The sequence below is a fragment of the Aspergillus vadensis genome (assembly GCF_003184925.1).
Source record: "Aspergillus vadensis CBS 113365 unplaced genomic scaffold BO88scaffold_9, whole genome shotgun sequence".
NCBI classification, from domain to species: domain Eukaryota; kingdom Fungi; phylum Ascomycota; class Eurotiomycetes; order Eurotiales; family Aspergillaceae; genus Aspergillus; species Aspergillus vadensis.
In genome coordinates this window covers 107,010-134,287 of record NW_020292047.1, presented here as the reverse complement: position 1 = coordinate 134,287, position 27,278 = coordinate 107,010, and the positions used below count along the sequence as shown (strand labels likewise).

The 27,278-nt window shown below is 52.4% G+C and overlaps 8 protein-coding genes across 8 annotated transcripts; 3 read left to right on the top strand and 5 right to left on the bottom strand.

The window, feature by feature from the left end:
• Positions 1–92: 92 nt before the first annotated feature.
• Positions 93–4,855, bottom strand: smc4 (condensin subunit SMC4). The gene is made up of 4 exons (XM_025704793.1): positions 1,404–4,855; positions 602–1,354; positions 476–553; positions 93–423 (listed from the first exon to the last, which is right to left on the bottom strand). Exons 1-4 carry the CDS (start codon positions 4,797–4,799, stop codon positions 328–330), a joined length of 4,323 nt encoding a protein of 1,440 aa, XP_025563583.1. The 5' UTR covers positions 4,800–4,855; the 3' UTR covers positions 93–327.
• A 701-nt stretch (positions 4,856–5,556) lies between these two features.
• Positions 5,557–8,743, top strand: BO88DRAFT_424761 (uncharacterized protein; the record flags this gene model as incomplete). Its single annotated transcript, XM_025708767.1, has 2 exons — positions 5,557–6,093; positions 7,190–8,743. The coding sequence occupies 2 exons, from the start codon at positions 5,557–5,559 to the stop codon at positions 8,741–8,743; spliced, it is 2,091 nt and encodes a 696-aa protein (XP_025563582.1).
• Positions 8,744–8,809: 66 nt separating this feature from the next.
• Positions 8,810–9,831, bottom strand: S10a (40S ribosomal protein uS10). Its single transcript, XM_025706540.1, has 4 exons — positions 9,803–9,831; positions 9,638–9,728; positions 9,288–9,511; positions 8,810–9,195 (listed from the first exon to the last, which is right to left on the bottom strand). Exons 2-4 carry the CDS (start codon positions 9,677–9,679, stop codon positions 9,111–9,113), a joined length of 351 nt encoding a protein of 116 aa, XP_025563581.1. The 5' UTR covers positions 9,680–9,728; positions 9,803–9,831; the 3' UTR covers positions 8,810–9,110.
• A 682-nt stretch (positions 9,832–10,513) lies between these two features.
• BO88DRAFT_404146 (fatty acid desaturase) lies at positions 10,514–12,752 on the bottom strand. Its single transcript, XM_025706539.1, has 2 exons — positions 12,345–12,752; positions 10,514–12,271 (listed from the first exon to the last, which is right to left on the bottom strand). The coding sequence occupies exons 1-2, from the start codon at positions 12,548–12,550 to the stop codon at positions 10,804–10,806; spliced, it is 1,674 nt and encodes a 557-aa protein (XP_025563580.1). The 5' UTR covers positions 12,551–12,752; the 3' UTR covers positions 10,514–10,803.
• Positions 12,753–13,183: 431 nt separating this feature from the next.
• Positions 13,184–15,684, top strand: BO88DRAFT_338445 (phosphoribomutase PRM15; the record flags this gene model as incomplete). Its single annotated transcript, XM_025702979.1, has 9 exons — positions 13,184–13,204; positions 13,315–13,359; positions 13,534–13,612; positions 13,713–14,032; positions 14,086–14,108; positions 14,227–14,407; positions 14,458–14,747; positions 14,796–15,472; positions 15,524–15,684. 9 exons carry the CDS (start codon positions 13,184–13,186, stop codon positions 15,682–15,684), a joined length of 1,797 nt encoding a protein of 598 aa, XP_025563579.1.
• A 448-nt stretch (positions 15,685–16,132) lies between these two features.
• Positions 16,133–17,543, bottom strand: BO88DRAFT_338540 (uncharacterized protein; the record flags this gene model as incomplete). The annotated part of the gene is made up of 3 exons (XM_025702983.1): positions 16,133–16,308; positions 16,367–17,453; positions 17,511–17,543. 3 exons carry the CDS (start codon positions 17,541–17,543, stop codon positions 16,133–16,135), a joined length of 1,296 nt encoding a protein of 431 aa, XP_025563578.1.
• A 270-nt stretch (positions 17,544–17,813) lies between these two features.
• BO88DRAFT_386656 (carboxymuconolactone decarboxylase family protein) lies at positions 17,814–18,664 on the top strand (the record flags this gene model as incomplete). Its single annotated transcript, XM_025704792.1, has 2 exons — positions 17,814–18,132; positions 18,202–18,664. Exons 1-2 carry the CDS (start codon positions 17,981–17,983, stop codon positions 18,662–18,664), a joined length of 615 nt encoding a protein of 204 aa, XP_025563577.1. The 5' UTR covers positions 17,814–17,980.
• Positions 18,665–18,681: 17 nt separating this feature from the next.
• On the bottom strand, positions 18,682–27,033 carry BO88DRAFT_434698 (polyketide synthase; the record flags this gene model as incomplete). The annotated part of the gene is made up of 6 exons (XM_025709489.1): positions 18,682–18,697; positions 18,785–20,105; positions 20,175–22,748; positions 22,779–24,858; positions 24,908–25,067; positions 25,143–27,033. The coding sequence occupies 5 exons, from the start codon at positions 27,031–27,033 to the stop codon at positions 18,876–18,878; spliced, it is 7,935 nt and encodes a 2,644-aa protein (XP_025563576.1). The 3' UTR covers positions 18,682–18,697; positions 18,785–18,875.
• Between the last annotated feature and the right edge of the window lie 245 nt (positions 27,034–27,278).

Genomic DNA, 27,278 nt, shown 5'->3' with positions numbered 1-27,278 from the left:
TACTATGGGAAATAACTCTTGAACTTACAAGTCGATAGAGGTTCATCACCATCACGAGGTCAAAATAGAACAGATGAATCAATATATGTATTCCGAATCCAGTCATACCAGACAAAATGGACATCATCCAATTCATACAAGAAGTCAGAAAACAATAGTCAACACCATATCTTAAAACTTCACCCCGCGTATAAACAGGTATGGAAGGAGCCCATAGATTCTCCTTCAGCCAGTGACAGATATCCAGTCCCACACCGCGCCTCCTTTCCGGAAAACCCATACAGAAAAGAAAGAAGTCATAACATGCATACGTGCAGATCAAATCATTCATCGCCCCGTAATGTAGTCCTTGTTTTCGATCGTCACACTCTTGGTCATGTGGTTGACCTTGTAAACACCGACCAGTCGAGAGGCAAGTTCGAACTATTGTTGAGTCAGTAACGCGCTGCTGTAGCATCTATGGCGAGCGTCTTACCATGTTGTTTCTCAGAGAAATCACAATAAACTGGGCATTCTTAGTTCTCTCCTTGATATAGGATGCCACAATCGAAACCTATGCAGATTAGCAACGCACTTTTAGTAGCTGGGATAGAGTACTCACGTTCCGGAAGTCCAAGGCAGCATCGATTTCGTCCATCACGTACAAGGGAGTGGGCTTGTAGTGATGCAAGGCGAATACCAGCGCCAGACTGGAAAGTGTCTTCTCACCACCGGACAGATTACCAATGTTCTTCCAGCTCTTCTTCGGAGGCATGACGGAGAACAAGATACCCTCAGAGAATGGATCCAGAGAGTCGACCAATTCCAGCTCCGCGTTACCTCCCATCGTAATCATCTGGTACATCTCCTTCAGACGAAGCGAGATAATGCCGAATCCTTCCATGAACCCGTTCAGACGAGCAGATCGGAGGCCATCAAGACGGGCCTTGGCACTGTCGCGCGATGCCAGCGCAGTAGTCAGATCGGCCGAACGTGCTTCGTGTTCTGCCGTTCTGCGCCTGTACTCCTCGATGACACTAAGGTCGACAGATGCATTCTGGCTCTTCTCCTCGAGGGCAGCAATGGCTGCCTTCAACGACTCCTTGTTCATCTCCATCAACTCATCTTGAGTGAACATCTGGAGCTCTGTGGCTTCCTGCTCTTCACCCAGATCGCTGACGTTTTGCAACGAAAGCTTGGATAACTTTTCTTGCCAGTACCGCCCGCGCTTTTCGTTCTCAGCCAAGGCTTTCTGGTTCTCCTCAAGCTTATTGCGCATCTCGATCTCGGTGGCGCGGGACTCATTCAATTCAGCAACCTTTTCATCCAACTCAGCCTTCACCTTGCCGAGCTCCTCTTTCTTTTCGTCGAGAGCCTGTCTTGTGTGAGCCTGTGAATCTGATACATTTCCATGTCGGACTTACCTCTTCCGCTTCCTCCACCTTCTGTTTCCACCCCGAGGCATCGTTGGCCTGGTTGGCAACATCCGCATTGAGCTTCTCGAGCTCCTCTGTCACATGCTCAAGTTCCTTCTCTGCGTCAGCACGGGAATTCTGGTGCTTGACGATGGCCTTCTCGTTCTTTGACTTTCCAACTTCTGCATTGGAAATCTCCTCTGCAAGAAGGCTGATCTGCTCCTTGAGACCGTCGACCTTGGCCTTCTGACCACGTAATCTAACACCACCAACTTCCATGATCTTATTCTGGAGAGTCTGGATCTCTTCCTCGATGCCGCCCTTTTGTTCACGAAGGTCTTCGATTTCTTCCTCCAGAGCAGCAATCTGTTTCTCTAGAGCTGCAGCTTGGTTCGCGTCCGTCTTTGATGGCTTGTGCTCGGCGCTCAGTTCCTTGACGCGCCGCTGGGCGTCTGCGAGACTTCTGTTGGCACTTTCGATCTCAATCATGATCTTCTGAATTTTGGTCTCCGCCCGTGGTATCTCCTCGGACCTCTCTCTGATCGCTGCCTCCATTTGTCGTTGCTTCTCCAGGAAGCGCTGGAATTTCCTCTCCATTTCTTCCAAATCCCCTTCGAGCTGAGCAACTTGCTCTCTGCTTGTTTCTGCCACTTGCTTGGAGGACATGCCGCCACGTGCTACGCGGGTACCACCACCACTCATAGTACCAGACATGTCAATAAGTTGACCGTCAAGGGTAACGACCCTCCACCGTCTGGCTCCATAGGCAATGCGGTTGGCTTGCTCGAGGTCTTTAGCAACCAAGGTGTTCTGCATGACACTGTAGAATGCGGGGGCAAACTTGGAGTCTTTAGGCTTAACCAAATCAAAAAGTCGAGGGACCTTCTCCGGAGTTGCGATGGAAGACAGATCCCGCCGTGGGAGTCGATCCAAAAGAATGAAGTTGGCTCGGCCGAGATTGTTCTTACGCAGGTAGTCAATACACTGCTGACCGACTTCAACCGTATCAACTACCATGTTGTCCAGCGCTGGACAGGCAGTCGAGATAGCTACATCATATTTCTCGTCGATAGTTCCGAGGTTGCCGAGCCGGCCGTGGAAGCCTTCAATACGGCCCGACTCCTTAAGACGCATAAGTCCAGATAGAACGCTGCCGCGATTTTGAGTGCTTGCAAGACTGGCCCTTGCCTCATCTGCCTTCTGTCGAGCACTCGAGACATGGGCTCGCACTTCGGGTTCTCTGTGGGCATACTTCTTGAGGTCATGCTTGAGCTTCTCGACCTCTTGTTCGAGTGTCGACTTCTGCTCCTTGCGTTCCTCAAGCTCGGTCTCCTTGGTAGCCAAGCCCTCTTCGATTGAAGCCACCTTGGCCTGAGCCTCTTCCAACAGGACAGCACCCGCGTTGCTTCTCTCACGGATGATGTCAAGTTGACTCTGAGCCACAGCAACAGCCGAGAGCTTTTTGTTGATCTTCTCATCCCAAGGCTCCAATGACTTTTGCTTTGCCGTAATTTGGTCTGAGAGGCCCTGGGTTTTGCCTTTGAGGCTCTCACGGATCGAGTTCAGTTCCTCCTCCTCCACCTTCATCTCCTTCTCAAGCTGTGTAGTCTCCTTCGATTTCCTTTCAATGTCGTCCGCATGCTTTTGCACCAAACTTTCACACTCAGAGGCAGCCAGTCGAGTACTCTGCATGGCCTTTTCCAGCTTCTTCTGCTTTCCAACCAAGAATTTCTTCTTCTCTTCAAACTTGACGGATTCCTTGTCGTATTTAGCCATTTCCTTGGCCAAGGCCTGCATCTCCTTTTCCATGCTCTCATATTCCCGCATGCCACGCTTGTACGCCTTTTCGAGCTCTTTGATGCCGGACTCGTTGCCCTCGTGCTTCTCTAGCTCGAGGTTCAAAAGCTCTTGCATCTGCAGGATGGCTTCCTCGGTAACCCGGATGTTGTCCCCGCACTCATTGATGTAAATCTGGTAAAGTGCGGACTGTTTCTGGGCCAGCTCATTCTCGTCACGGATGAAGGCGAGTGCCTTGTCCTTTTTGTCTTCTAAGGCGTTCTTCTCCTTCTCTACATGCTGTACACGGTTGTTCTTTTCCATACAGACGTCGTTCAGCGTCTCCAGCTCAGCAGCTGCTTCGTCGATGGGCGTCTTGTATTTAGAGGTTCCGATAATATCCTCGAGGTACTCCAGGAGACCATCTTCATGTTCATTGGCAGCCTTGGCCTTCATCTGTGCGATTGACTCGACTTCACCTTGGAGAATAAGGAAACGCTTGTGGTCCAGGTCAATGCCGCGGTCGCGGAGCAGGGTGGTCACGGCGGTAAAGTTCGTCTCCTTGCCGTTCATGTAGTACTTGCTGCTGTTGTTTCTAAATGCCTTTCGGGAGATAATCAGTTGGGAATCTGGGACTACTTCATGCCCTCCGGTGGGCAAGTCAAGGACTTCCTGGAAGTGGACTTCGACTTCACAGTAGGGCAAGTTGGGGAAGTTGGCGGAATTGTGAATGAGAGCGGAAACCTTGCCCTGTCGCATCTTGCTGGCTCGGAAACCGAAGACAAAGAGCAACGCATCGATAACATTGGACTTTCCGGATCCGTTTGGTCCAACAACCGACGAGAAAGAGGCATGGAAGGGCCCGACGATCTGCTTCCCTGCGTAACTCTTGAAATTCATCAAAATTAGTGTAGTGATAATCAAGCGGCTCTTAGGTTCGGATGGCTCCTCGGGTGCTGAGGGGCCCAGCAACCGAGACTTCATCATGATATCCATCGGCTTTTCGAGAACGGTCGTATTGGGGTTGATCATGGCGATTTGAGGCTTTTCCTCGCTTTCGGGCTTCGCGGGCGTCTGGTTCACAGCCGATTCAGTGATATCAGCGAGTGGGGGTACACTGCCCCTCTGCGATCGGGGTTGGGACGGGGGCGGCGAGACGGAGGGCTCTGGAGTAGGGAGTAAGGACATTTCCGGGTTGGGCGTGTGGGAGACACGACTCTTGCGGGGGTGAGCCATACTGGTTATTTTCTTTACCGATGCTGTGACTTGTGAGGCAGTCTCGGGTTCTTCCACTGACGCGACGCTGTCGCCTTCATTGTCGTTGGTATCTGTGAGTTGCGACGCCTCCGACAATTCTGCGGTTGCCGATCTGCGAGACCTCCGTGTAGTGCGCGTGGCCTTGGGTGTAGTCTGATCAACGGTGGCTCGCCTGCGCGAGGACCTCTTTTCAATTCTGGGTTTCTTGGGAACAGGCGTGGCTTCGCCGCTATCGTCGTCGTCTTCGTCGTGCTGAGATGCCGTGGGGGTGACATTTCCGGGATCCTCCTCTTCGGAGGTTTCTTCGATAGCATAGCTCCGCCGGGCGGCGGCAGAGCGCCTAGTTGGGCGGCTTCTTGCGATGGATGACATTATTTTGGATGAGTCGTCGTCGTCGCCAGAGACGGCTTCATCAAGGTGAATGTTGAAGCGGGCGCAGTTGCAAAGTTGCGGGCGGAAGTGGAAAGTGGGTTGTTTACATTGTGTCCCCATCGGGAATGGTGTTGTTTTCTGCCACAACATGTGCGTCTTTGGACTGTCTGCTTCACCGCCCACCTGCCACGGCGGCCCATACAATTCACCGCGAGTAAATAATCAGCGCTGTATCGGAATTGTTCTACGGACATATCTCTGACAAAATGGCTCCCTGGGACGATTTCGACTCTATCTTCTACTTTAACAAGAACTTCACCTACGATGGCAAGGTCATTGAGCAGATCGTCGCCAACCGCCGTGCGCTTGAAAACCAGCTGTTCGCCGACAGACTGCTAGGATTGCTCGGAGTTAAAGCAGGTATTCTCGCCCCTCATCCAGCTCTGAAGTGAAGGTCGTTGTTAATCAGGAGCAACCTCTAGTCACGCAACTCTACCCTCCCAGATCCAATGCAGACCTCCGGACTCTTGTCGGACATATACTTTCCTCCCCCATGGACATAGAGCACAAGCAAGCGTTGATCTACTATATCCTGAAAGATTGCCGTGCCGCCAGCGATGCGGCTTCCCAGTTCTCGCGCCGGTGTCATTTGCCGGAGAAGTACAGGCTGTTCATAGAAGGACTGTGGAACCTCGATAGGCTTGAATTTAAGGTGCGTCTCTGCCTTGACGCAGTTTGCGACGGTTACTGACCCAGAATGCGCCGACAGCGAGCCGTCGAATATCTGACCGAGCCTTCTATAATTCCAACTTTCCCGGATGAAATCCTCTATGTCCTTACTCTTCCTCGGCTTCCCAAGCACGATGACAGCCTCGTAATGGCATACTACCTTACTGTTTCCCCGCCTTTGGCATCGGAGAAGGTCCAGCGAGCCTTCTTCAAGACGCTCTGTCGCTCAAGCATTACGGAGGCCTTCTACTTCACCCGCAAGAACGATGACACTCTACGTCGAAGCTACCTTACACAGCTCATTGAGTTCGTGCACACAACAGACGCTGGCCAACTTCGGAGCAGTCGCGCGCTGGAACTAATCGGCCTTCCATTCGACGATCAAGAAGAGGAATGGTTCGAGGATGCTCTGCTTCACGGTAGTGCAAAGGGTCTCCATGGCTCCAAGGACACAGTCATGATGCGCCGCCTTGCTAGTGGCAAGTTGAGTGGACTGGCCCAGGAGCTTGAGTCCCTCGGCGGGGAGAAGATTGACGGACTGAACTGGGATGTCCTGAGGCAGAGCGTCACACATACACAGACTTCTCACTCCAGCGGTGGACAAGCGTGACATGAACTTGATATTATGGGAAATGGCTCGGAGAATAGGAGTTGACATCGGATCCATTGTAATTTTATGAAGCATTGGCATTGAACAGGCAACGGTTGCTATTGATGATTTAACAAGGCCGAAAATATAACCACCAGTATACCCCGACCTAGTGTCTTTCTTGGTGTTATTTGCAGCCTGTAGAAGAGTAAATGAATAAAATAGAATGTTACAGACAAATTGTATCTCGGCTCTTGATAGCTCCGCGGGCAGGAACATGTGTAAATTACAATACCATGTCCATACACTATGCATGGATTTCCGGCCAATACTGCAGCCTGAGGCGGCGAAATGTACTGTCACCGGATCAATCCAACCACCACCGGCCATCCGCAGATTCTCTCTAGTTATACACCGCGACCAGCTGCGCGCGCTTCGCTGTCTGGTATTACTTAAGAGTCTACTTATTCGTCACGTCCTTCTCTAACGATTGGTCAAATAGATAGCTCCAATTCGTGGGTCTCTGACTTTCGATTGAGCTCTTATCATCTCCGTCAGACGGTCAGCAGGGGCCTCTCGTACTGTCCGACGCCGCAAAGGCCCAATACGACATGGTTGTCTGCACGTACTTTCAGCAGGGGCGCTGCAGATTTGGAGGTACGAAGATACCTTGCCCCAAGGATCAGATTTTTGCTCTTGTTCCGGTCTGGATAGTGGACTAACAATCATTCCAGACCGTTGTAAGAATGAGCACCCCAGCCAGCAGACATTGAGCTCCGGCAACCGTTTCGGGGCACTTGCTGGGGGAGGTTTCGGAGGTACGTTTGATGTTTGTTGTTGGAGACAACACAACACAGCATGCTCTGTCTATTGAATGGGCTTTGAAGCCATTATGTGTGCCGACTTTAATGGTCTACTCTGGACTATATTATTATTGTCATTTGTTCTCTTCAAAAGCTGTCACCGCATTATACATGTGTGACTTGGTTCACGATTTGTTGCTTCCACCATGTGTTATGAGAATTCCTAACGTCAAACATAGGCCGTGGCGCCCAGACTCAGCAATCTGCAGAGTAAGTCGTTCTTCAGTCAAGCCGTTTTATATGGGACCTTTCTGACATCCCACAGCTATGGAATAACTACGGCGGACATCAAGGCCGATCTTACCGCCGGTAAAGGCCGGCCAGAATGGGTTTTTTCCTGCTACGGTCCCGGCAGAAACGCCCCAAGGCAATTATTTGGAGGCGCTAATCGAGAGCGGAGTTTCGAAGAACTGCGACTGCGCCATTATGAAGCTGCCGCAGCAGGCAACGCCGACCAGGCAGTCCAAGAAGCTCAAGCTCTGTATGGGGAGGCATTGAAGCAGATGGATGTCATCCTGAATGATCTAAACGGTGCTGTGAAGTATGTCGTCGATGGTATCAATGAACATCCCAACAGAATTGATATCGTGGAGGGCAAGACCGGCCCTGCTTCCACCCCAGCACCTTCTGCTTTCGGTCAGCCCTCGCAACCTAGCCAACCTTCACCATTCGGGCAACCCGCTGCTCCCAGCTCAGCACCGGCTTTTGGTCAGCCTTCAGGATTAGGCAGTCAACCCTTCGGCAAGCCCTCTGCGTTCGGTCAGCCGTCAGCCTTCGGGCAGCCCTCGGCCTTGGGTCAAACATCTGGCCTGGGGCAAGCACCTGGCTTCGGACAACCTAGTGCTTTAGGTCAAGGGTCTGCATTTGGACAGCCCTCAGGCTTGGGAGGAGGGCAGTCGGCATTCGGTAAACCAGCCTTTGGCCAGCCTAGCTTTGGTCAGCCTTCTACCGGCCAGTCTTCATTCGGCCAGCCATCATCACTCGGAACATCGGCATTCGGGACACCTGCTGCGGCCTCCCCATTTAGTCAGATATCAGCTCCTAGCCAGCAACCAAGCGGCTTTGGTCAGTCCGCCGGACAAGCATCACCGTTCGCACAGGTCGGGAGTCAAACCCCCGCCGCGTCTTCTGGCTTCGGTCAACCCTCGACACAGCCGGCTGGTTTCGGCCAACCGTCACAGACAGCTTCGCCTTTTGGTCAACCCCAACAACAACAACAACAACCGGCCTCAAACCCTTTTGGTCAACCCTCCACGGCCGCAGCTCCGAGTCCCTTCGGGGCTCCAAGCCAACCAGCTGCACCTTCAGGATTTGGACAGCCCGCTAGCGGTTTTGGACAGTTAGGCCAATCAGCGCCTGCTCCCGCTCTTGCGTCCACGCCAACAGCTACTGCAGGAACCGGCCCTCCTGCCATTATCAAGATTGATAACCCGAATGAGCTACACCCCATCCCACCGCTGACAGGTCAGACCATCCGCGACCCAATGACCAAGAGGCTCTCAGCCTGGAAGGGGCAACCGGTCAAGTACATCAACAACGAACCCTGCTATCTACATCCGCAGGATCGTCATACCTACGTCCGCATCTTCTTTCCAGATGGACCCCCTGATGCAGCCAGCTTACGGGACGCACATGCAAAGGACGAGGAGTATACAGCTGAGGTCACTGCGCAGTACGAGTTCTTCGTGCAAAACGGATGCTTCAAGGACGGAGTGATTCCGAGCGTGCCCCCGAAGACGGAATGGGTGAGCTTCGACTTTTAGCCAATCCAGGCTCTTGGACTTTCTTTTACATGGTTTACTTGGGCATTGTATTATATAGATCATTAGCATTATTAACGGACGGATTGGGCGTCCAGGCGGGAAATTCTCACACGGAACAACGGAAGCAGTTAAATCACTGCTAGTTTTGATACCAATACACTACACTACAATCCATACAATCATTCACTCCGATAAGAAAAATAATTTACTGCTTTTTGAACTTTTTCATTTTCAAGCCAGGAACTGGCGGGTATCGACGAATGCCTAGCACGGCCGCAGCAGCACCACAAAACATAACCTCATCGTCCGCGCCACCCCTGTCACGAACCCAAACCGTATCCAGTGAAGGAAGAGGTGAGGGATTTGTTTAAGCAGCAATGGTGACCTCAACCTCAACACCAGCCTCGATGTTGATGATGATCTGCTTGACGGTCTCGGTGGGGGCGAGGAGGCTGCACACATTCATTAGTTTTCCATCTTCCTTTCCATTCTCACACTCATCATAGCATATGAGTTAGAGATATTGGGGCAGGGGGGCACTCACTCGATGAGACGCTTGTGGATGCGCATCTCGTACTTGTCCCAGGTCTTGGAACCCTCACCGTTGGGGGTCTTACGGGTGGAGATGTGAAGGGTCTTGGTGGGAAGACGGACGGGACCCTTGACCTGGAGGGACTTGGAGCGAGCACGGTCGATCAGCTCCGAGCACACCTTCTCGAGGGAAGCGACCTTGCGAGAGGTGAGGGTGATACGGATCTTGTGGACCTTCTATATTCCCATCAAAAAAGAGAAGTTGTTAGTGATTTGTCGCATTCATTGATCGATTCATATATAAACCATGTCCCAATGGCATTGCATTGAAGACATGTTATATATGTATGGTGGTAGACGTACAGGGCCCTCGCCGAAATCCTTCTCAGGCTTCTGGAAAGACATCTTGAAATGTAGTTTTGAGACGGTGGGGTGACCGGTGGGATTTGAGATGCTGTTGGACCTGGAAGTTAGTTGTCGTCGACGAGAGACAAGAGAGAAAAGGAGTGAGGGAGGGGGAGGGCATACCGCAAGGGAGGCTGGACTGCCAATCAAGACCTGAACTATCGGGGTTCGGTAAGGTGATGATGGCCGTTGAGGAGAGAGTCTGGATGGTTTGCCGGGCGGAATAACAATTATCGTGCAACTTTTTTTTGTTCAATTTTTATTCATCCGTTCTTTCTTGCTTGTGCGGGTGGAGGGCTTGGCGCTCGGCTAAGTAGCTGGTTCGGGAGCTAGTGGCTGGTTGTGGTTAGTTGATCTTGGGTTTGGGAGGGCGGTGAGTCAGCGGGATTGGGGAGGCTCGGTTTGGATGGTTGTTTAAACTATGTTGGAACTAGATAGTCCGTACTGTACTGTACTCCGTAGATGGAGATATGGTGGTGAGGGAAACTAGCGTAATGTCTAGTTTGGCTATTAAGTATCTAATAATAAATATTTTTCTATTTGCGTTAACTTTCGTATCTGATCCATCATTAAGATGTACCTAGTAGGGTGGGATAGAAGAGTGCCGGAAATGTACAATAGCTAGTCAGGTTCTAGTCCTCACAGCACAACAAAGGTGACTAGGACGAAGATGATGATGGTGTATTTAGTCTAATATGTTTCAAGTGTGGTAGGCGTTTATTTCTGTTGGCATGATAGCTCACCTTAATTGTGATTGCATACATGGGGTAACTGATAATCGGGTATGGCTTCCAGATACAATGGAAATATAAGGCACAAAAGTACAAGCTTATTCTGATATTCATGTAATATATAATGCATTCTATAGACCAATAAATCACAGACCGGGGCATTATCTCATTAGGCACAGCACTGCGAAGCACTCAAAAGGCATCAGTCATATCCGGACCATCACCAGAAACTGAAAGACTATATAGTGCTGTGGGGTAGGGGTGGGGTGGCGTAGCGTAGCGTAGAGTGGGACTATTTACAACAAGGGTTTGGGGATAGTACATGTTTGATAAAGTGACAGAAGGGGTGTATCTAGCTCGGTCGCTGACTCGCATAGATAGTCTTCAATGACTTCAATGATGATCCGAGAACACACCATTCTCCGCGCACGATTTCCTGCACTCCTCGAGAATGCGGACCTGCTTTGCGACGTCGCCGAGTTTGCCAATCACCTCTTTGTTACCATCGTAGAAGGTAAAGATGGTATAGGGGATGCCAGTGTCGCGGCAAAAGTCGAGCACCAGGCGCTGGGTTCGACGCAGATTGTGCCGGGGAATGCGGGGGTAGAGATGATGGATGGCCTGGAATTGAAGACCACCGTGGAAGAAGTCGAGCCAGGTCGGGCAGTCGACATCCATGGTGGTGCGGAGCATTCGTTGCGGGAAAGACTCGTTGACTCCCATATCGGAGGTGGACATGGCGAAGTGAGAAAGCGTAATCTGCACGTGCAGCGGAGAGGTAACCATGTGAGAGACGAAAAGGAAGGCAAGCCGGCTGCTCCAGTCCGGAATCGAGCGGTACATCACTCCATAGCCAAACCAGATCCAGAAAAAGACCTGACCGCCAATCTCAAACCACCGATGCCACCAGGCGGGACCTTTCTTCGGGGCTTGGCCCATGAAAAGGTATTCCCAGCTCAGACGATACAGGTTGAAACGTCCAAACAGGAGGATAGGGTAGTAGAGGTAGTTCTGAAAGCGCAAAAGGAAGTTTGCAGCAGCATCGAATTCCATGACGCGGTCGTAGTAGGTGCTGCGAAGGCTGGTAAGGAAGCGATGGGAGACGGCGAAGAATGGCATGTGTTCGATATCGGGGTCGTGTTCGGGGGCGTTCGTCACGATATGGTGGACATTGTGGCTGCGTTTCCACCACCCCAGGCTGAGTCCTCCGAGATAGTCGGCGATAATGATACCAATCACCGTGTCGACGTGGAAGTTGTGCGTAATGCCCATATGGCCAGCATCATGGGCAGTAAACACAAGCTGATGCCAAAAGCATCCAAGGAAGAATCCTGAAGTCGCATACCATCCAATCTGGAGGAAATAGTAGGACAAGGCAGCGAAGAGCGTATACCGGCAGCATTCGATAAAGTACGAGAAGTAGCGACAGTCGTAGAGCCCCTCCGCACGGATCTGCTGGTCCAGCTCACGATACCGCTGCTTGATCTTCTCCTGGTTGTCCAAATCTAGCGAGGGGTATTTGGCCGTATCGAAGACTAGTTCCTCCTGCGTGCGCGCATCGAGAAAGAAAGGTTTCGGTTTGATCTCTTCGCTTTTGGCGGCCGAGGCTGGGGTTGCGGGCGCAGGTTTCCGCTGACGAGCGCCTGACGTGCTATCGACAGCATCAAAGATCGGGGATGGCGGCTGTGACGTTTCTTGACCGGAACTCTCTGGACCAGAGCTCTCTTCATCGGACAGACAATCCTCGGTATACGGACGAAACTTTCCGCCCTGGATGGGTGGCAGGAAGTTTACCCATGGGCCCTCGATGCGACCGATCTGAAAGGACAACATTCGCTGGCGCGCTTCTTTGGAGTGTAACCTGTAGCAGAGAAAAGTCGGAGTCAACGGTCTATTCGCATCCGGGCCTCCCGGGGTTCATGGGGGCTACATACGCGTTGATCTCATCGGTGGCATCTTTCCCAACCATGTGCCTGATGGACTTGTCTCCTCCAGGGTGGTAGGGAATCCACGCATCGACCCTGAGTACGCGACCGTCGAAGATGATAACATGCTTGCCTTCAGAAATCAGGCCCTCGATATACCTTCGGGACAGAATGGTGTCCTTCCGGGCCGCGGAGGTAGAAGGAGCGGTGACCATGGTACAGTTGCAACAGGTACCTGTGTAATTCCAACCAAGGGATCGGGGACAGGGGGTGGTTACAAAGAGGGTGAAGGATCAGCCCAAGGGGGCATCGTATAGTGCAAAGACCTAGTAGGGGGGGGAAGATTAGAGGGGGTAGTGGAATGAGGTGATACAATCCAGAGACCGAGAGAAAGAGACCAGATGGAGGTCGAAGGACAGGATGAAGATGGAACTACTACTAATAGAAAAAGCGGGGACGCGAAGGTGAAACGTGCCGGCGATCGTCACCCGATCCAGCGAGTGTCATTCCACCCACATTTCTGTCTCCGTCTCGCCCATTCATTCCCCGTTCCATCATCATCATCATCACCACCACCACCATCATCACTGACTTATTATTATTACTTCCTAGCTTCAATCTCCAGCTTGCTTTCTTGCCTTTATTTTATTCTTAGTTTCATTTCTTCCCCTTCTTTAATTCCCTTCCCACCGCCTCTTTTGCACTTCCCTCCCCAGACTCTTCCTCTCCTCCCCTTCTCCTCCTTACCCCCCCAAAACCCAAGCTCTGATCCGCGAGTCCCTCCCTCCGCCCCCCTCCACCATCCGTCCTCTTCCCCCAGTTCAGTTGTCAGCGTCGTATGATCCAACATGGCCGCCAACCCAGGAGAGGTATAGTCAACTCCCGGTGTGCGCGGCTACACCACTCCTCTATCTAAATCGATAGGGGCAGAAAAGTAGTGTGGATGTTCTGACTCGGTCCGCTTGGTTCTTTCTGACAGGATTCCCTCTCTCCGCTGATCCAAAAATGGCTTGAGTGGGACCAAGTAAGTCCCCTACATTTGTCAGATTCCGATCCGCCCAGCCCGGCTTTAACCTTTAACTCCCCCTCCCCATAGTAATGGTGGTGGTGAAGGTGTTGCTGTTGCTCAATACTCTTATTCATGCGCTTTCCTCATCAACCTTCCACAAGTCTCACCGCTAATGTCCAACCCTATTAGGATGCCTCTACTCGCGGGGAAATTGAGCGGTTGCGCGATGCAGGAGAGCTGGCGGAGTTGCAGCAGCGCCTGCAAAAGAGTACGTGTGGGCTCGAGACATGCTTCATCTGATCTTCTCGTACCGAATTTAGGCTCTTTACGCTCCCCTGCCTGTCATGTCTAATCCGCATAAACTGCAGGAATCCAATTTGGCACCGCTGGTCTCCGGGGTCGCATGGCAGCGGGCTTCTCTTGCATGAACTCTTTGACTGTTATTCAGGCATCGCAGGGTCTGGCGATGTACTTGAAGAAGCACCATGGTGATATTGCCTCCTATGGCGTCGTCATTGGCCATGATGCCCGCTACAATTCCGCCAAGTTCGCCGCTCTGGCCGCAAATGCTTTCATCGCACAGAGGATCCCGGTCTGGTTCTACTCCGAACCTTCTGTTACGCCGACGGTGCCTTTCGGTGTAACCCAACTGCATGCTGCTGCAGGCATCATGGTTACGGCAAGCCATGTAAGGCATCCCTGTCTGTCTATTCAGAGATCATGTGGCTAATCCTGCCCTAGAATCCAGCACAAGATAATGGTAGGTTGCCATGGCTTGCTCCTCGACAGCCGGACCGTATCACTGACGGACGTGGTGAACAGGTTACAAAGTGTCTGGTTGCGCTCATCCAGCCTGTTTTGATTATCACTAACATGCTCCAGCTATTTCAAAAATGGCGCCCAGATCAATACCCCCATGGATGTGGAGATAGCTCGATCTATCGAGGAGAATTTGACACCCTGGCCCAACGCTTGGAAAGATTTGCAGCCCGGTGAATATTTGCGCCCCAAGGCGTACGACAATCTCCTGCCACACTACAACACAGCAGTATGGCAATACGCTGTGAGTCTAGATGCATTGTGCTTTGGTAACACGGGCTCACCCCTTTGCAGACATACACAGTGCGGGAATGGAAGCAGCCACAGCCATTTGTGTACACTCCTCTGCATGGCGTAGGAGGCCTGGTATTCCCCAGCTTGTGCCGTTCCGTTGGTATCAAAGATTTCACTGTCGTCCCAGAACAAGAAGAACCGAACCCCGATTTTCCCACGGTAGCTTTTCCCAATCCCGAAGAGGTTGGAGCTTTGGATCTCGCAATGCGCACCGCGGATCGGGAGGGCAGAGAACTGATTATCGCACATGATCCGGATGCAGACCGCTTTGCGGCTGCTGAGAAGGTCAAGTATGTATCCGCTGCCTTTCAATAAAGGACCCCACTAACCAACTGCAGTGGATCGTGGTTCACTTTCACCGGAAACCATTTGGGAGTACTGCTTGCATCGCACTTGTTTGATTCCTTGGAGACTATCGACAGCGACACACGAATTGCCGTGCTGAACTCGACCGTCTCGACGTGCATGTTGGAGAAAATGGCAAAGGCAAAGGGGATGCATTACGAGGAAGCATTGACCGGTTTCAAGTGGATGGGCAACATCGCGCGAAGACTCGAAGAACTCGGCTACTATGTTCCATTCGCCTTTGAAGAAGCGCTTGGATACATGTTTCCGGAGGTGTGCTACGACAAGGACGGTATTTCCGCCGCTATGGTGTTCTTGCTAGCCCAAGCCAAATGGAATGCTCAAGGACTCACCCCATATACGAAGCTTCAGCAACTCTTTAAGGAACACGGGCACCACGAGACTCTCAACACCTACGTCCGATCGACGGACCCAGAGCTCACCATGGACTTATTCCGAAAGATCAGATCTGGACAGTTCGGCGCCGGAAAGTCCTTTGGCTCCTTCAACATCCAGCGATGGCGAGACCTGACGGAGGGTTACGACTCGGGAACCGAGAACCACACGCCCACACTTCCGGTTGATAAGAGCACCCAGATGCTGACACTATGGCTGGATCGGGAAGTCAGATTCACCATTCGTGCATCGGGCACAGAACCCAAAGTCAAAAGTACGTCGAAAATCATACAGAGCCATTGCGCAATGCTAATCTTGATTCTAGTCTATATTGAAAGTAGCGGAGCATCGCAAGACCAAGCCGTCGAGGCTGTCCGTGACACATTCCTGACTGTTATCAAGGAATGGGTTCAGCCCTTTGCTCCAGCCATGACGTACAGCGAGCAACAGGTTACATCCTCGGGCATTAAGTTCCCGGTGAAATAAGCAGCGAGTAAGAGTGAAGAGGTGCTTGGGCGAAATCTTTTATTATGTTCCATGAATGACTATAGAACACAGCTGGGGGAGGTTAACCCCGGCCCTGTGTTGCCATTTCAGCAAGACTAGCATGAATACGACGCAATGAATCTCTACCGTGATAATCTCGGATAGTGATTTGAAGTAGGGCTGTAGCAGTGGTGTTCCTGAAGTACGTATTGGCACGAGATGTAGGCTGCTAACTGTGATACCTGTTATACACCGTATACTAGACTAATTCCACCTGCTGCAGTTATCCAACGACACAACCAAAGCACCCTCTCCCTCTAATCTAAATCCCTACAACTAGATGGTATATGACTTCAAACAACCGGCCGATCCACCCACCCACACCAATACCTAACCCAGTACTTCGCCGCCAACAACCAATACCTAACCGCATCATGCCAGACCGCACTCAACAGCGACGGATTCTGAAAGTACTCACCAAACCAAACACTCCTCGCCCAATGCAACTCTCCCGCCCTAGCAACCCTATACTCCCACTCTTCCTCCGCAGCAGCACCACCACCCACCCCGTCCCTCCCCACCAACTCCCCCATCCACCGCGCATGCATCGCCGCCTGATTCGTACTAAACGCAATATGCGGTCTCAAAAACACCGCCGCATCACCCACCAATCTCACCCTACCATCCAAAAACCTCGTCTTCTCCGCCGGCGGGTAATCCGTAATCAAATGGAGAAACGGCGCGTCAATCATCCTCAGAAGTTCCATATACGGCTCTGGGAAATCCAACACGTTTTTCGCTAGCGCCCGTTGCGAGTCCCAGATCCGCGCTGGCACTAGGCCCCGTGGCACGGTGGTGTGATGGCGCACGCCGTGCATGTCGGTCATGAGTGTGGGGAGGTCCTCCGCGGCGACGTTCTGGTACCAGCAGAGATTGAGGTAGCGGGTTCCCGGGACGATGGAGCCGTTGGGTCCGGGGATGTGGTAGACGATGATGTGGGAGCCGTGGGTGGGGTGTTTCCGGATGTTGTAGGTCATGTTGGATGAGAAGAGGGAGAGGGTTGTGGGTGGCACTTGGCTTTCGTGGATGATGCCCCGCCAGGCGAGGTAGCCGGCGTATTTGCGGTGGTTTTCAATGTTGGTGGTGGCAGATTGAGGAGATTGGGGTAGGAAGAGTTGGCGGACGATGGAGCGGGGCCCGTCGGCGCCGAGGACTAGATCTGCTGTGTGTGTTGTTGTTGTTGTTGTTGTTGTTGTTGTTGTTGTTGTCGTTTTTGTGCTATTGCTGCTGCTGCTGCTGGTACTCTCTGTGACGATAGCTAGCTGTCCTGTTGATGGAATCTCGGATATGTCGATGACTCGCTGGCCATAGTCGTATCGTGCGCGGGATCGTGCCTCACTTGGGAATTCATCTGGGAAGGTAGGGAGGGGGTCTGGAGGGTTAGGGATGTAGTCGCTGGCTAGACCGTCGTAGTTGGCACGAAGGCGGAAATACAATGCATCCCAGGAGGTCATGGTTCGCTGGATGCGAAGGAAGGGCTGCGGTTGGCCTGCGTGGTCTACGCTTTGGAGCTGAGTGGCTGGGATTCCTAGCGGAATGTGGGAGACGCGGTCGTAGCGTGAGAGGAAAGCTAGGACGTCGGGACCGATGCTGACGCCGGCCATGTGGGAAGGCGGGGTGGGAGTGGGACTTTGTTCGAGAATTTGGATGGTGTGGCCTTGTTGGTGGAGGGTTATGGCTTGCATTAGAGCTGAGAGGGAGCCGCCGACCTGGGTGATTGGTTAGTGGTTTGACTTAGGGATATAAGAGGGAGGGGGTTCTTTTACGATAACTATCTTCAGAGGAGATGGGGACGCCATAATGGGTATGATAGGAAGAGCTGAGTACTATAGATAGTAGGAGGGAGTGGGGGAGGATAAAAGAAGATGGAGGAGGACGAGGAGGTGAGAAGGGGGATGTTAGGGTTCTTATACCACCGGAAAGAGGATCAGTTCTCTTACTACTACTGCTTCGCCCCCTCCTCAACCTCCATCTATTCATGTCGACTTGCATCTTATGGCAGCACTAACGGACTTGCATCAGTGAGTTGCAACCAATCGGCCAATTCATGTAGTACTACTATCAGTAACCCTAGTTGGGGGCTGATGGTCTTGCTCCGCCCAATGCTATATAAAGAGGGCCCAGGACACCTGCTGGAATCGAGGTCTCCATCATCTCTATTTCCCTCAATCTCTTTACTACTACCAGTTCTTTCTTCTACGTTGACTTTCATACTGACCCCCAAGACCCCACGACAATGTCTCGCTTCCCTGTCATTCCTCCAGATCAACAGACCGCCGAGCAGAGCCTGGTCGAGCCCAGTGCTCGCCGCATCTTCTCTCATCTGCCTCCCGAAGTACAATGGCAGGGTTCCTCGGGTGTCATTCTGGGCCCTTACTCTCCTCTGTAGTACGTACACATCCTCTCTTTTGACCTCTCTCGACCACAAACCCCCATCAAACTAACCACCTAAACCAGCTACACTCCCTCCATAATCAAGCCCTGGTTCTCCTTCGCCTACTCCATCGGGTCTCAACCCCACGTCACAGCGCGCGAGAAGGAGCTCGCCATCCTCGCTACTTTAGCTGAACACAGGGCGCCCTATGTCCAGTACGCCCATTCGCACAGTGCCCGCGCTGCAGGGTTCTCCCAGGAGCAGATCGCCCAGGCGCTGCAGGGACAACACCAGCAGCCTCCTGCCGGGTTATCTGACGCTGAGCAGGCTGCCTATATGGCAGCATTGGCAATGGCGCGGTCGAGGGGCCCCATCTCCACGGAGGATTTCAAGACTGCAGTGGCTGCCCTGGGCAGGGAGAAGGTGGCGGAGTTGGCTCATGTCGTAGGCGGATATATGTATGTTTGCTTGCTGTCGAATTTGGCGAATGAGGAGGTTCCGGATGGGGGTGTGGTTGGTGAGGAGGATGGGAGGGTTGATGAGTAGAGAGTTGTTGTTGGGTTGTGGGTTTTTCTGTGTCTTTTAATGTGTTAGTTGTTGTCCTGATTTGCAGGACCGTTTCTTTTGAAGTTTGTTTGCGATATTTGAGAAGGATTTTGGATGTACCTTGTTCGAGGTAGAGAGAAGATGATGATGGACTGGCGTTGCCAAAGACGTAACGCTTTTTAGTTCATGTATTCACCTCATCATAAAACCTTCAATTTATATGAACCACTGCCCATTCTCGCGCAACCATCCTCCCCAACGCACAAACCGGTAGTTCTCCCAAGATATCGAAGACAGGCAAATCGACCCCGGCCTCTTTCAGAACCCAGTTTCGTAGATCTACCGCCGTTAAGGAATCAGCTCCGGCCCGATGAAACGGCTCTTCTACGTTCAACTTTGCCCGAGGCATCAGAACCATCTGACAGAACCGCTCGGCCAGGGCCTCCGTGGCGATGGTGGTCAGGACTTCCGTGGTGGTGGACTTGACAGTATCATTTGTCCCGGTGGCGACAGCGGATAGCGCGCTGTGCAGGTCGAGGTGATTTTCCGGTTGGTTATTAGAGGAGGTGCTGTTGCTATCGCGAGGTTGTTGCTTGTCGAAGTCATCATCTGCGTTTGTGGAAACAAATATCTGCTTCCAGAATGGCTGATCTAATGTGACGGGGAGTTGCATGTTCAGCTGCTTATGCAGCGAGGGACGCATGAACCCCGTGGCGACCTGAGCGGGCAGTTCCTCAATGGGAAGAGTGGGATTGCAGAAATGCTCGAACATGGCCAGAATATCGGGTTCCCGGAGCATGTAGTGGAATTTAGTGGAGAGAAACCGATCAAAGAGTCCTGAAGCGTCCGTGAGGAGTCCTTTGGTCTCCAGGACGCCTAGGTCTAGAGATACTGCTTGCTCGCCCTGCGAGAGACGGTAACGTGCCAGCGCGTCCTGGTAGGAGTTGCCAGCTGCGTAGTTGATCTGGGTAGCCTGGCCCATTAGTCCAGTCAGGGAGGCAGCGAGGATGAAGAAGTCAAGGCCGCGAGGTAGAAGAGTGTGCAAGTTCCAGGAACCGGAAGCTTTGGGTTGGACGGAAGATTGCCAGTCCGCGAAGGTCATGCGGTCGTACATCACGTCTCGCAACACTCCTGTCATCTGGATGCATCCCTTGATTGGGGGCATCGTCTGTTTGCACTCATCCAGTACACGCTGTAGCACTGTCATATCTATGATGTCGCAGGCTGGTGCATAGACTGTGGTGCCTCTGGCTTCTAGCTCTTCAATCATTCTTAGGGCTGCTTCATTTCGCGGCCCGGAGCGTGATAGGAGAATCAGATATCGCGCACCGCGTCGCACCATCCATTGGGCTACGCATCTGCCCAGGTCTCCCAAACCCCCAGCAAGGAGGTATGTTGCATTTGGGTCGAATGAATAAGCAGGCTGACGAGGTTTGCGAATCTAGAATATCACGAATTAAGCTCGTACTTGACAGAAAAGTGAATGAGGTATTAAAGAGGCATTACTTACCGGAACAACATCGTCCTCATCAAATTCGATCGTAATTTGTTTCCTTCTCGTATCTCTCGAAGACTGGTTCAGCAGGGTGGAGAGCTTGACCGAGTCAGACGTAGTCTTTGCCGTTCGGATTGCTGTCGGCGCCACCACGGCAGATGGCATCCGCAGCCGCGGACGTTGACGATGCAAGAGCTGGGCCACGTCGACAGTATGCAAGGACATGTTGGTTGGTATGCACAGCTTCTGAGGATTAGAAAATGCAAAGCAAGAATCGCCGTCGAGAACACGAATGACTGCTCCAAAGGGTGCTACCTGGTCGGCTAGATCTAAGAGATCCGAGTCGACAAAGTCCAGCACAATATCTGCACCATCTCCAGGGCCAGGAAACCGGAGTTTCCTTAGAAACGAGGCATACGTGGACACAGACACGGACTCGTCATTCTTTGCCTGTTCCCAGATTTCATCTGTCTCACAGTTCGAGTCAGAAGGAACAGTAAGCAAAAGCCTAGAGAATCGACCCGCCATCAGATCTACCACCACTCTGGCAATGCCCGTGTGGGCTCCATGAATAATGACTGCTGGAGAACTCCCGGCAAACGATGACATCAAGCCGACAATATACTCCGCGGCGAGATACCTTTGTGGTAGAACAGCTGCCTCATTAAAGCTCAACGAGCTGTCAATGCGAGCCACCAGAGATTTGTGCGTGCGAACAGTGGAGGTCAGAGTATCGTCGTCATCATCGGCATTGCTGATACTGCTGCTATAGTAGACACCGCAGACCCTGTCACCGACCAAGAACGGACTATTGCGACCAACCTGGACAATGCGTCCCGCGCATTGTCGGATCCGGCCAAGTTGATCATCAAGTCGCACGGCATGAACTGCGATTTCCACCTCGTCCGGCCCAAGAGCCTGAGATAGTTTTGCACATTCCACATCAACTTGAGGGGGACATGCAATTTCAGCATTGCCACCAGAAGTAAGCTCCTGTGGCCAACGTACCGCAAACGGCCGAATATCCCCTAGGCGCTCAGATGTTGTCTGGGAGCCGTTCAAATTCTCTTTAATATCACGCTTCAATGGAAGGTCATCCTGAATTCGACGAACATATACCTGGTTGCCTTTGATACTGTAGTCATCCCGGCAATTGGGGGATGGCCTAGTCATCATCAGCTGAGTTAGGGCGACTTTCAGCGTCGCCTCTAAAGACTTGAGACCTTCAGACGACGCCATTGAGGCTGCATCCATGTGCAATATCTGCAAGGGAATCTGTGGATTCTCAATGCGAAACACCTGAGCAAAGCCATCTATCATGCCGAAACTCGGATGGCGCTCATCATCACCGGTCAACCAAAGTACCTTTCGTGCCCCGAGGAGCAGGGCCTTCAGACGCTCAAAGTTTTCTTCGCCGTGAAGTCGTCCCAAGATTGACGATATGTTGTCCAGGTCAAGTAGACTAATAATCACCGATCCTGGGGGAGTTGTCTGCGGGTACATCACGACACGGGGACGGTACGCCGATTCCTCTGCAGCGAGAACGTCCATCAAGCGGTTGGCCAAGTCGCTCTGCAGCGGGGAGGAAGGCTCAACGACTAATACAATGTCAACGTGGGATGAAGGAGAGGGAGACGAAGACAGAATTTCAGTCTGCTTCTGCGTCTCTCCAGCAGTGGCAACTATCACGCTCATCAGGTGGCTTTCTTTGTCTGCATAGTCACGAAGAACTATTTCCGCGCCGACAAATCCACTAGCCCGCATGATCTGGTCCCATCTGGCTTCGTTGACGACCGGACTCATCGGACGATCATCTGTCGCATCCGGCCACCAGCCTGGCAGCAAGCCGAACGAGAATCCTACTTCAATATTATCTGGACGGGTCACTTCGTGCAGTATGAGTTGACCACCCGGTCGAAGTAGACGGCGGAGGGCTGTCAAGGTTTTCTCCAGGTTTCTGGTAACATGTAGCGCATTAGAGGCCACGATAAGATCGTACATGTTCTCCGTGAAACCCTGCTCAAGGGGATCCTGTTCTGCATCCAGAATTTGGAACACAATGCGGCGGCCATGAGGATGGGATGCAAGTCGCTGCTGGGCCCGGTCAAAAAAAGCTGGGGAGATATCAGTGTACTGGTAAGATCTCAAACTTGTCCCCGACAAGCAGATCCCATTTAGCACATGGTCAGTGAAGGAGCCCGTGCCGGCGCCGACCTCCAGGATATCCATGTCAGGGCGATTGAAAGCCATTGTGGCGACATAGCGTTCGACCTTTTTCAAATAGATCGAGACAGAGGACTCATAGGCCTGATAGAAGTCATTGACTAGGTTGCTCTCAAATAGCAGCTGTACAACATCAACTTCTCCATGAAGGACCCCAAGGGCGTGGTCGGCCACGGTCAGGTAGAAGTTTCCCAGACGGCCTTGAGCCGCAATCTGGCGGTGCAAACTCGCCTCTTCCTCTGCGTTCATGATACCCCGTGCCGTCAAGTGACCTTGTTGGGCTAATTGCCATTTCATCCAGGCGACGTATCGCTGTAGATGCGGCTTGGCAGGGATTTTGGATGGGTTTAGGGTGTCGCAAATCTTCTGCATTTGAAGTGTCAGGTATTGGCGCACATTGCGGAAGAACTCTCTCGGACCAGGAGGGTCAACGCCGCACTGGTCTTCCAGGTACTGTAATATATTTCCTGGCGTGCTAGCTGACATCGCCAGGTCCGTCTTCACTGTGTACCATGACTTGCCATCATCTCCATGGTCGTTGGACGGAGAAACTGCAGTTTGGAAATTGCCAATGACCTCGCTGTCTATGGAAGACACTGCCGTCGTCTCGAGTCGATCTAGGATTAATTGAGGACTTTGGCCGTCCGCTTTTTGGGATAGAACATATCCATTATAAGACTTGTTTCGGGGACCGTCAACTTCAATCTGCATGGCTGCGGAGACGACGTCCTGACCTCTGGCAACCATATCGGTCCATCCCTTCCCAGTGATCCATAACCGATCAATAGCCGAGATCACCTGCGTTGGCATTCCTTTCATAGTTCCTCGGTTCTGAGCCACCAAACTAAGTTGCAGGAATGCATCGAGTGATGCCGGGTGGAAGGGGTACTCGTCCATCTCTGGAGATGATAGGCATGGCTGTGCTAGATTGAGTGTCGCCAAAGCGGTGCCAACTCCATCAGTCTGGATGGTCTTCATGCCTTGCGTTGAGGGGCCATAGTGGAAGCCATGCTTTTTAAGGTGGTCGTAGAACTTTGAGGCTGGGACTTGGATGGTACACTCCGTGACTCGCTTGTCCCATTGGGATTGATAGTGCTTCACCTCTGCCTCCTCTCCTTCCTCTCCTTTCTGGTCTGTCTGCTGACTTAGATGTACCTCGACAACCCCTTGGCAACTCATTTGCCAGGAGCTTTCTTTCGTCATCGAGTACACGACAAAGTTCCACCGTGATACCCCATCCGCTTCAGGAGGCAGTGAGGCATTGTTCAAGCAGAGTCGAGTCTCGAGCACATCCGAGCCACTGCTGCCCGTCTGTTCAGATCCTCCTTCTAGCGCAATGGGCCGATGAAAGCGCACACAGCGCAGGACATAGGCTTCAATGGCACGACCTGAGGTTTCTACCATTTGACGGGTGGCTTGCAAGGCCATGACCATCATGGCAGCGGCTGGATAGATGACGCGACGATTGATCCGATGGTCCCGGATCCATGGCATGTCTACAGCTTGCACACAGTTCCGCCATTCGGGTGCCAGGGGGTTCCATGTCAGGATTGGGCTTCCCAACAGCGCTAAGCGGCCATGCGGCCGCAGCCGGTAGTTCTGACTGAGTGCGCTCTCTGCCCAGTAGGACTCGGAATGATCGAAGGGGTAAGTAGGTGCGTCTATGAGAACTTCATGGCAGCGATCTGGGTCGTTAACTGCACGCAAATCAAGCGAAGTCCCCGCGCAGTAGAGCTGACCGAGAACAGACAGCAGGGAGGTGGAGGCTGGCTGGCCCCGCACGAGCGTCGATAGGTAGGTGCAACGGTCTTTTTGACTGTCATTTAGCGCGGCCAATGTTTCGAAGATGGGCAGTCGCAATGCGGCATGAGGGCCAACCTCAATCAGATGATCGACTACTATAGCTTTCCGATGGCTTCCGTCGATCTTCTTCCGGAGGCAACGCGGGGAATCGTGACACAGACGTTGAATGGCCGGAGCAAACAACACGGGCGATATTAAATTGTCCACCCAGTATCTGGCATTGCGGGCGCGCTCACCGTCTAGGAGCTCTCCAGTTACAGTAGATATCATGGGAATCGTTGAGTGTGAAGTATGATAGTGATGACCCTCTTCGATATTTGCGAAGTGACGCCGGCAGTCGTCGGCGATCTGTTGTATTTGAGGGGAATGATATGCCGCAGCAACTTTGAGGCGACGCGAAAAGATGCCTGCATCTTTTAGCATCTGGTCCAGATACTTGATCTGGCTTTCCTCGCCAGAGATAGTCGTGTTTGAGGGACTGTTAATGCATGCAACGACCACTTTCTCAGGCTCGGGTAACTGAGCTATATATGACTGGGCTTGGGCTGCAGACAGCCCAACCGCCAACATGGCGCCTTTGTTGGGGTCTTGCTCGATCATAGAGGCCACGAAGTAGCCACGGTAGTACGCGATGCGCAAAGCTGAGCTACGAGATATTAAACCCGCACAGTACCTAAGGGAAGTTAGCAACCTGAAGAACAAATCAGAAGGTTCTTTCCTACGCCGCAGCAATTTCACCCATCGAATGGCCCACGACGGCCAAAGGCCGCACCTGAAAGGAGTCTAGAAGATCCACTAAGGCTATCTGCAACGTAGCCGTCAGGGCTTGGGAAATATGTGGCTCGCTAATTTGAGATGTGAACTCGCTTTTCAAGAACTCCTCTGAAGTGAAGTGCACAAGTCAGCTATGAGCATGCAACGAGCGTTGTACACTTAGTAGGTTTGCCTCCGACTTACCTCTTGCGGACCAAGGACAACCTAGCTGGCGAAACAGAGTATCGGCCTCCATTAGGACACGGCAAAATGCAGGGTAATGCAGCAATTCCCGGCCCATTGCATACCATTGTGCTCCCTGGCCGGTGAAGATAAACGCCAATCGAGGGGGCGTCGGGCCGGTGAGCTTCGGCGCCGAGGCACGCTCGTTCAGCTGCTCCCAGCCGGCGGAAGAGGATGCCACTGCATAAGTTTTCCAAGGGAAGATGCTACGGCGTGAGTCAAGCGTGTAGGCGGCATGTGCTGTCCAAGACGGCTCGCGTTGATACTCTCCGCCAGAGATTGTTTCCGCCCAGCGGCTCACAAGCGACTTGAGGGATTTCTCACTTGCCGCAGACCAGACAAGTAATCGTGGAATCTCAGTCATGCCTTCTTGTTGCGGTAATAGATCCCCATTGCATCGCATGTGTTGTGGCCGACGCATGAACTGCTCGAGGCTGCGATCATCGTCCGGCACAGTCCGATGATTCCCCTGTAGCTGGTGTCGTTGAAGATAGCTTGCTGCATCATCGATGACAATGTGGCAATTACTGCCTCCAAACCCAAAGGAGTTTATTGAGGCGCGTCGGATCTCAGCTGGAGGCCACATGATGCCCTGCGCCGGGGGTACAGCCAAACAAGAATCATAGGGTTCCAATTGTGGATGCAGTCGCTCGAAGTTGGTGTTGGGCGGGATGATGCCGCGCTCCACGGCCAGAATAGCCTTGATAACACCGGCTATCCCACTTGCACCTTCCAGGTGTCCGATATTGGTTTTAACCGCACCCAGGTATAGCGGACTATCTGCCGTACGGTGGTTGCGAAAGCAGTCAGCAATAGCGGATACCTCGGCTGGATCGCCAATGGGCGTGCCGGTGCCATGGGCCTCGAAAAACCGAGTATGATGTAGAGAAAGTCCCGCTTGGGCATAGGTCTCTCGAATGAGCTGAGATTGGGCCTCACTTGCAGGCTGTGTGATGCCGGGAGTGCGGCCGTCTTGATTGCTGGCCGTGGCACGGATGACCGCGCGAACGGTATCATTGTCACGAAGGGCGTCAGAGAGGCGTTTGAGCACAAGAACAGCAACACCTTCTCCACGTGAGTAGCCGTTGGCACGAGAATCGAAGGTGTAGGAGCGGCCATCGGGCGACAGCATGTGGTTATTGCTGAGAATGATGCTGTAGTCCGGGTCGAGGAGCAGGTTGCACCCGGCGGCAAGACCCATATCAGTTTGGCCACTGAGAAGGAGGCGGCAAGCACAGTCAATAGCCAGAGCACTACTGGAGCAAGCCGAATCTATATTAAAGGACGGTCCACGCAGATTGAAGAACCAACTGATTCGGTTGGCCAGCATGGACGGAGAGGCGCCGACAGCTGCGTAGGGCGGTAGTCGTTGAGGGTCTTTGAGCAATTGATGGAGATAGTCATTGGAGAAGCAGCCAGTATGAACTGATGTCCGAGATCCATGTAGGTCTTCTATCCGAATTCCAGCCGTGTCCAGAGCCTCCACTGTGGTCTCAAGGAGCAATCGCTGCATGGGATCCATGGCCGCTGCCTCGGATGGGGTAATTGAAAAGAAGTCAGCATCGAAGCGACTTAGGTCTTCTTGTAGGAAATGTGCGCCACGCGTGCCGAGCTCATTACGTCGCGTAGGATGATAGAAGGCGCTGATATTCATTCGATCCCGGGGAAACTCAGTGCGTGCACTGCGGCGTTCCATGAGCATCTTCCAGAAGCCATCCTCCGAAACGGCATCCTGAGGAAGCTTGAGCCCAATACCACATACGGCAATGGGCTCCGCAAACTCACGATCCTCATCCAGATGGTAAGCGCCCTCGCTGGACGTACTTGGTGTTGGGTTTCTTTCGAAGAACATTGGTACAACGTGCAATACTAAGAGATAGGGAAAACATCTCAGTCATTGAGATGGGTTTGAACAATTCCGGAAGGAGGACAAGAGAGTGAGCTGCCTTTATACCTCAGCCTTCCTAGGCAGTCTGAGCTTCTGTCCATAAGCGAAGCAAATTAGGAAGATGTCGTAAGACACTCGGGTTTTCCAAATATTGACTAGTCATCAGCTCCCCCCAGGCCATCCCTCCAAAGCAGTATATAATTCGTGCA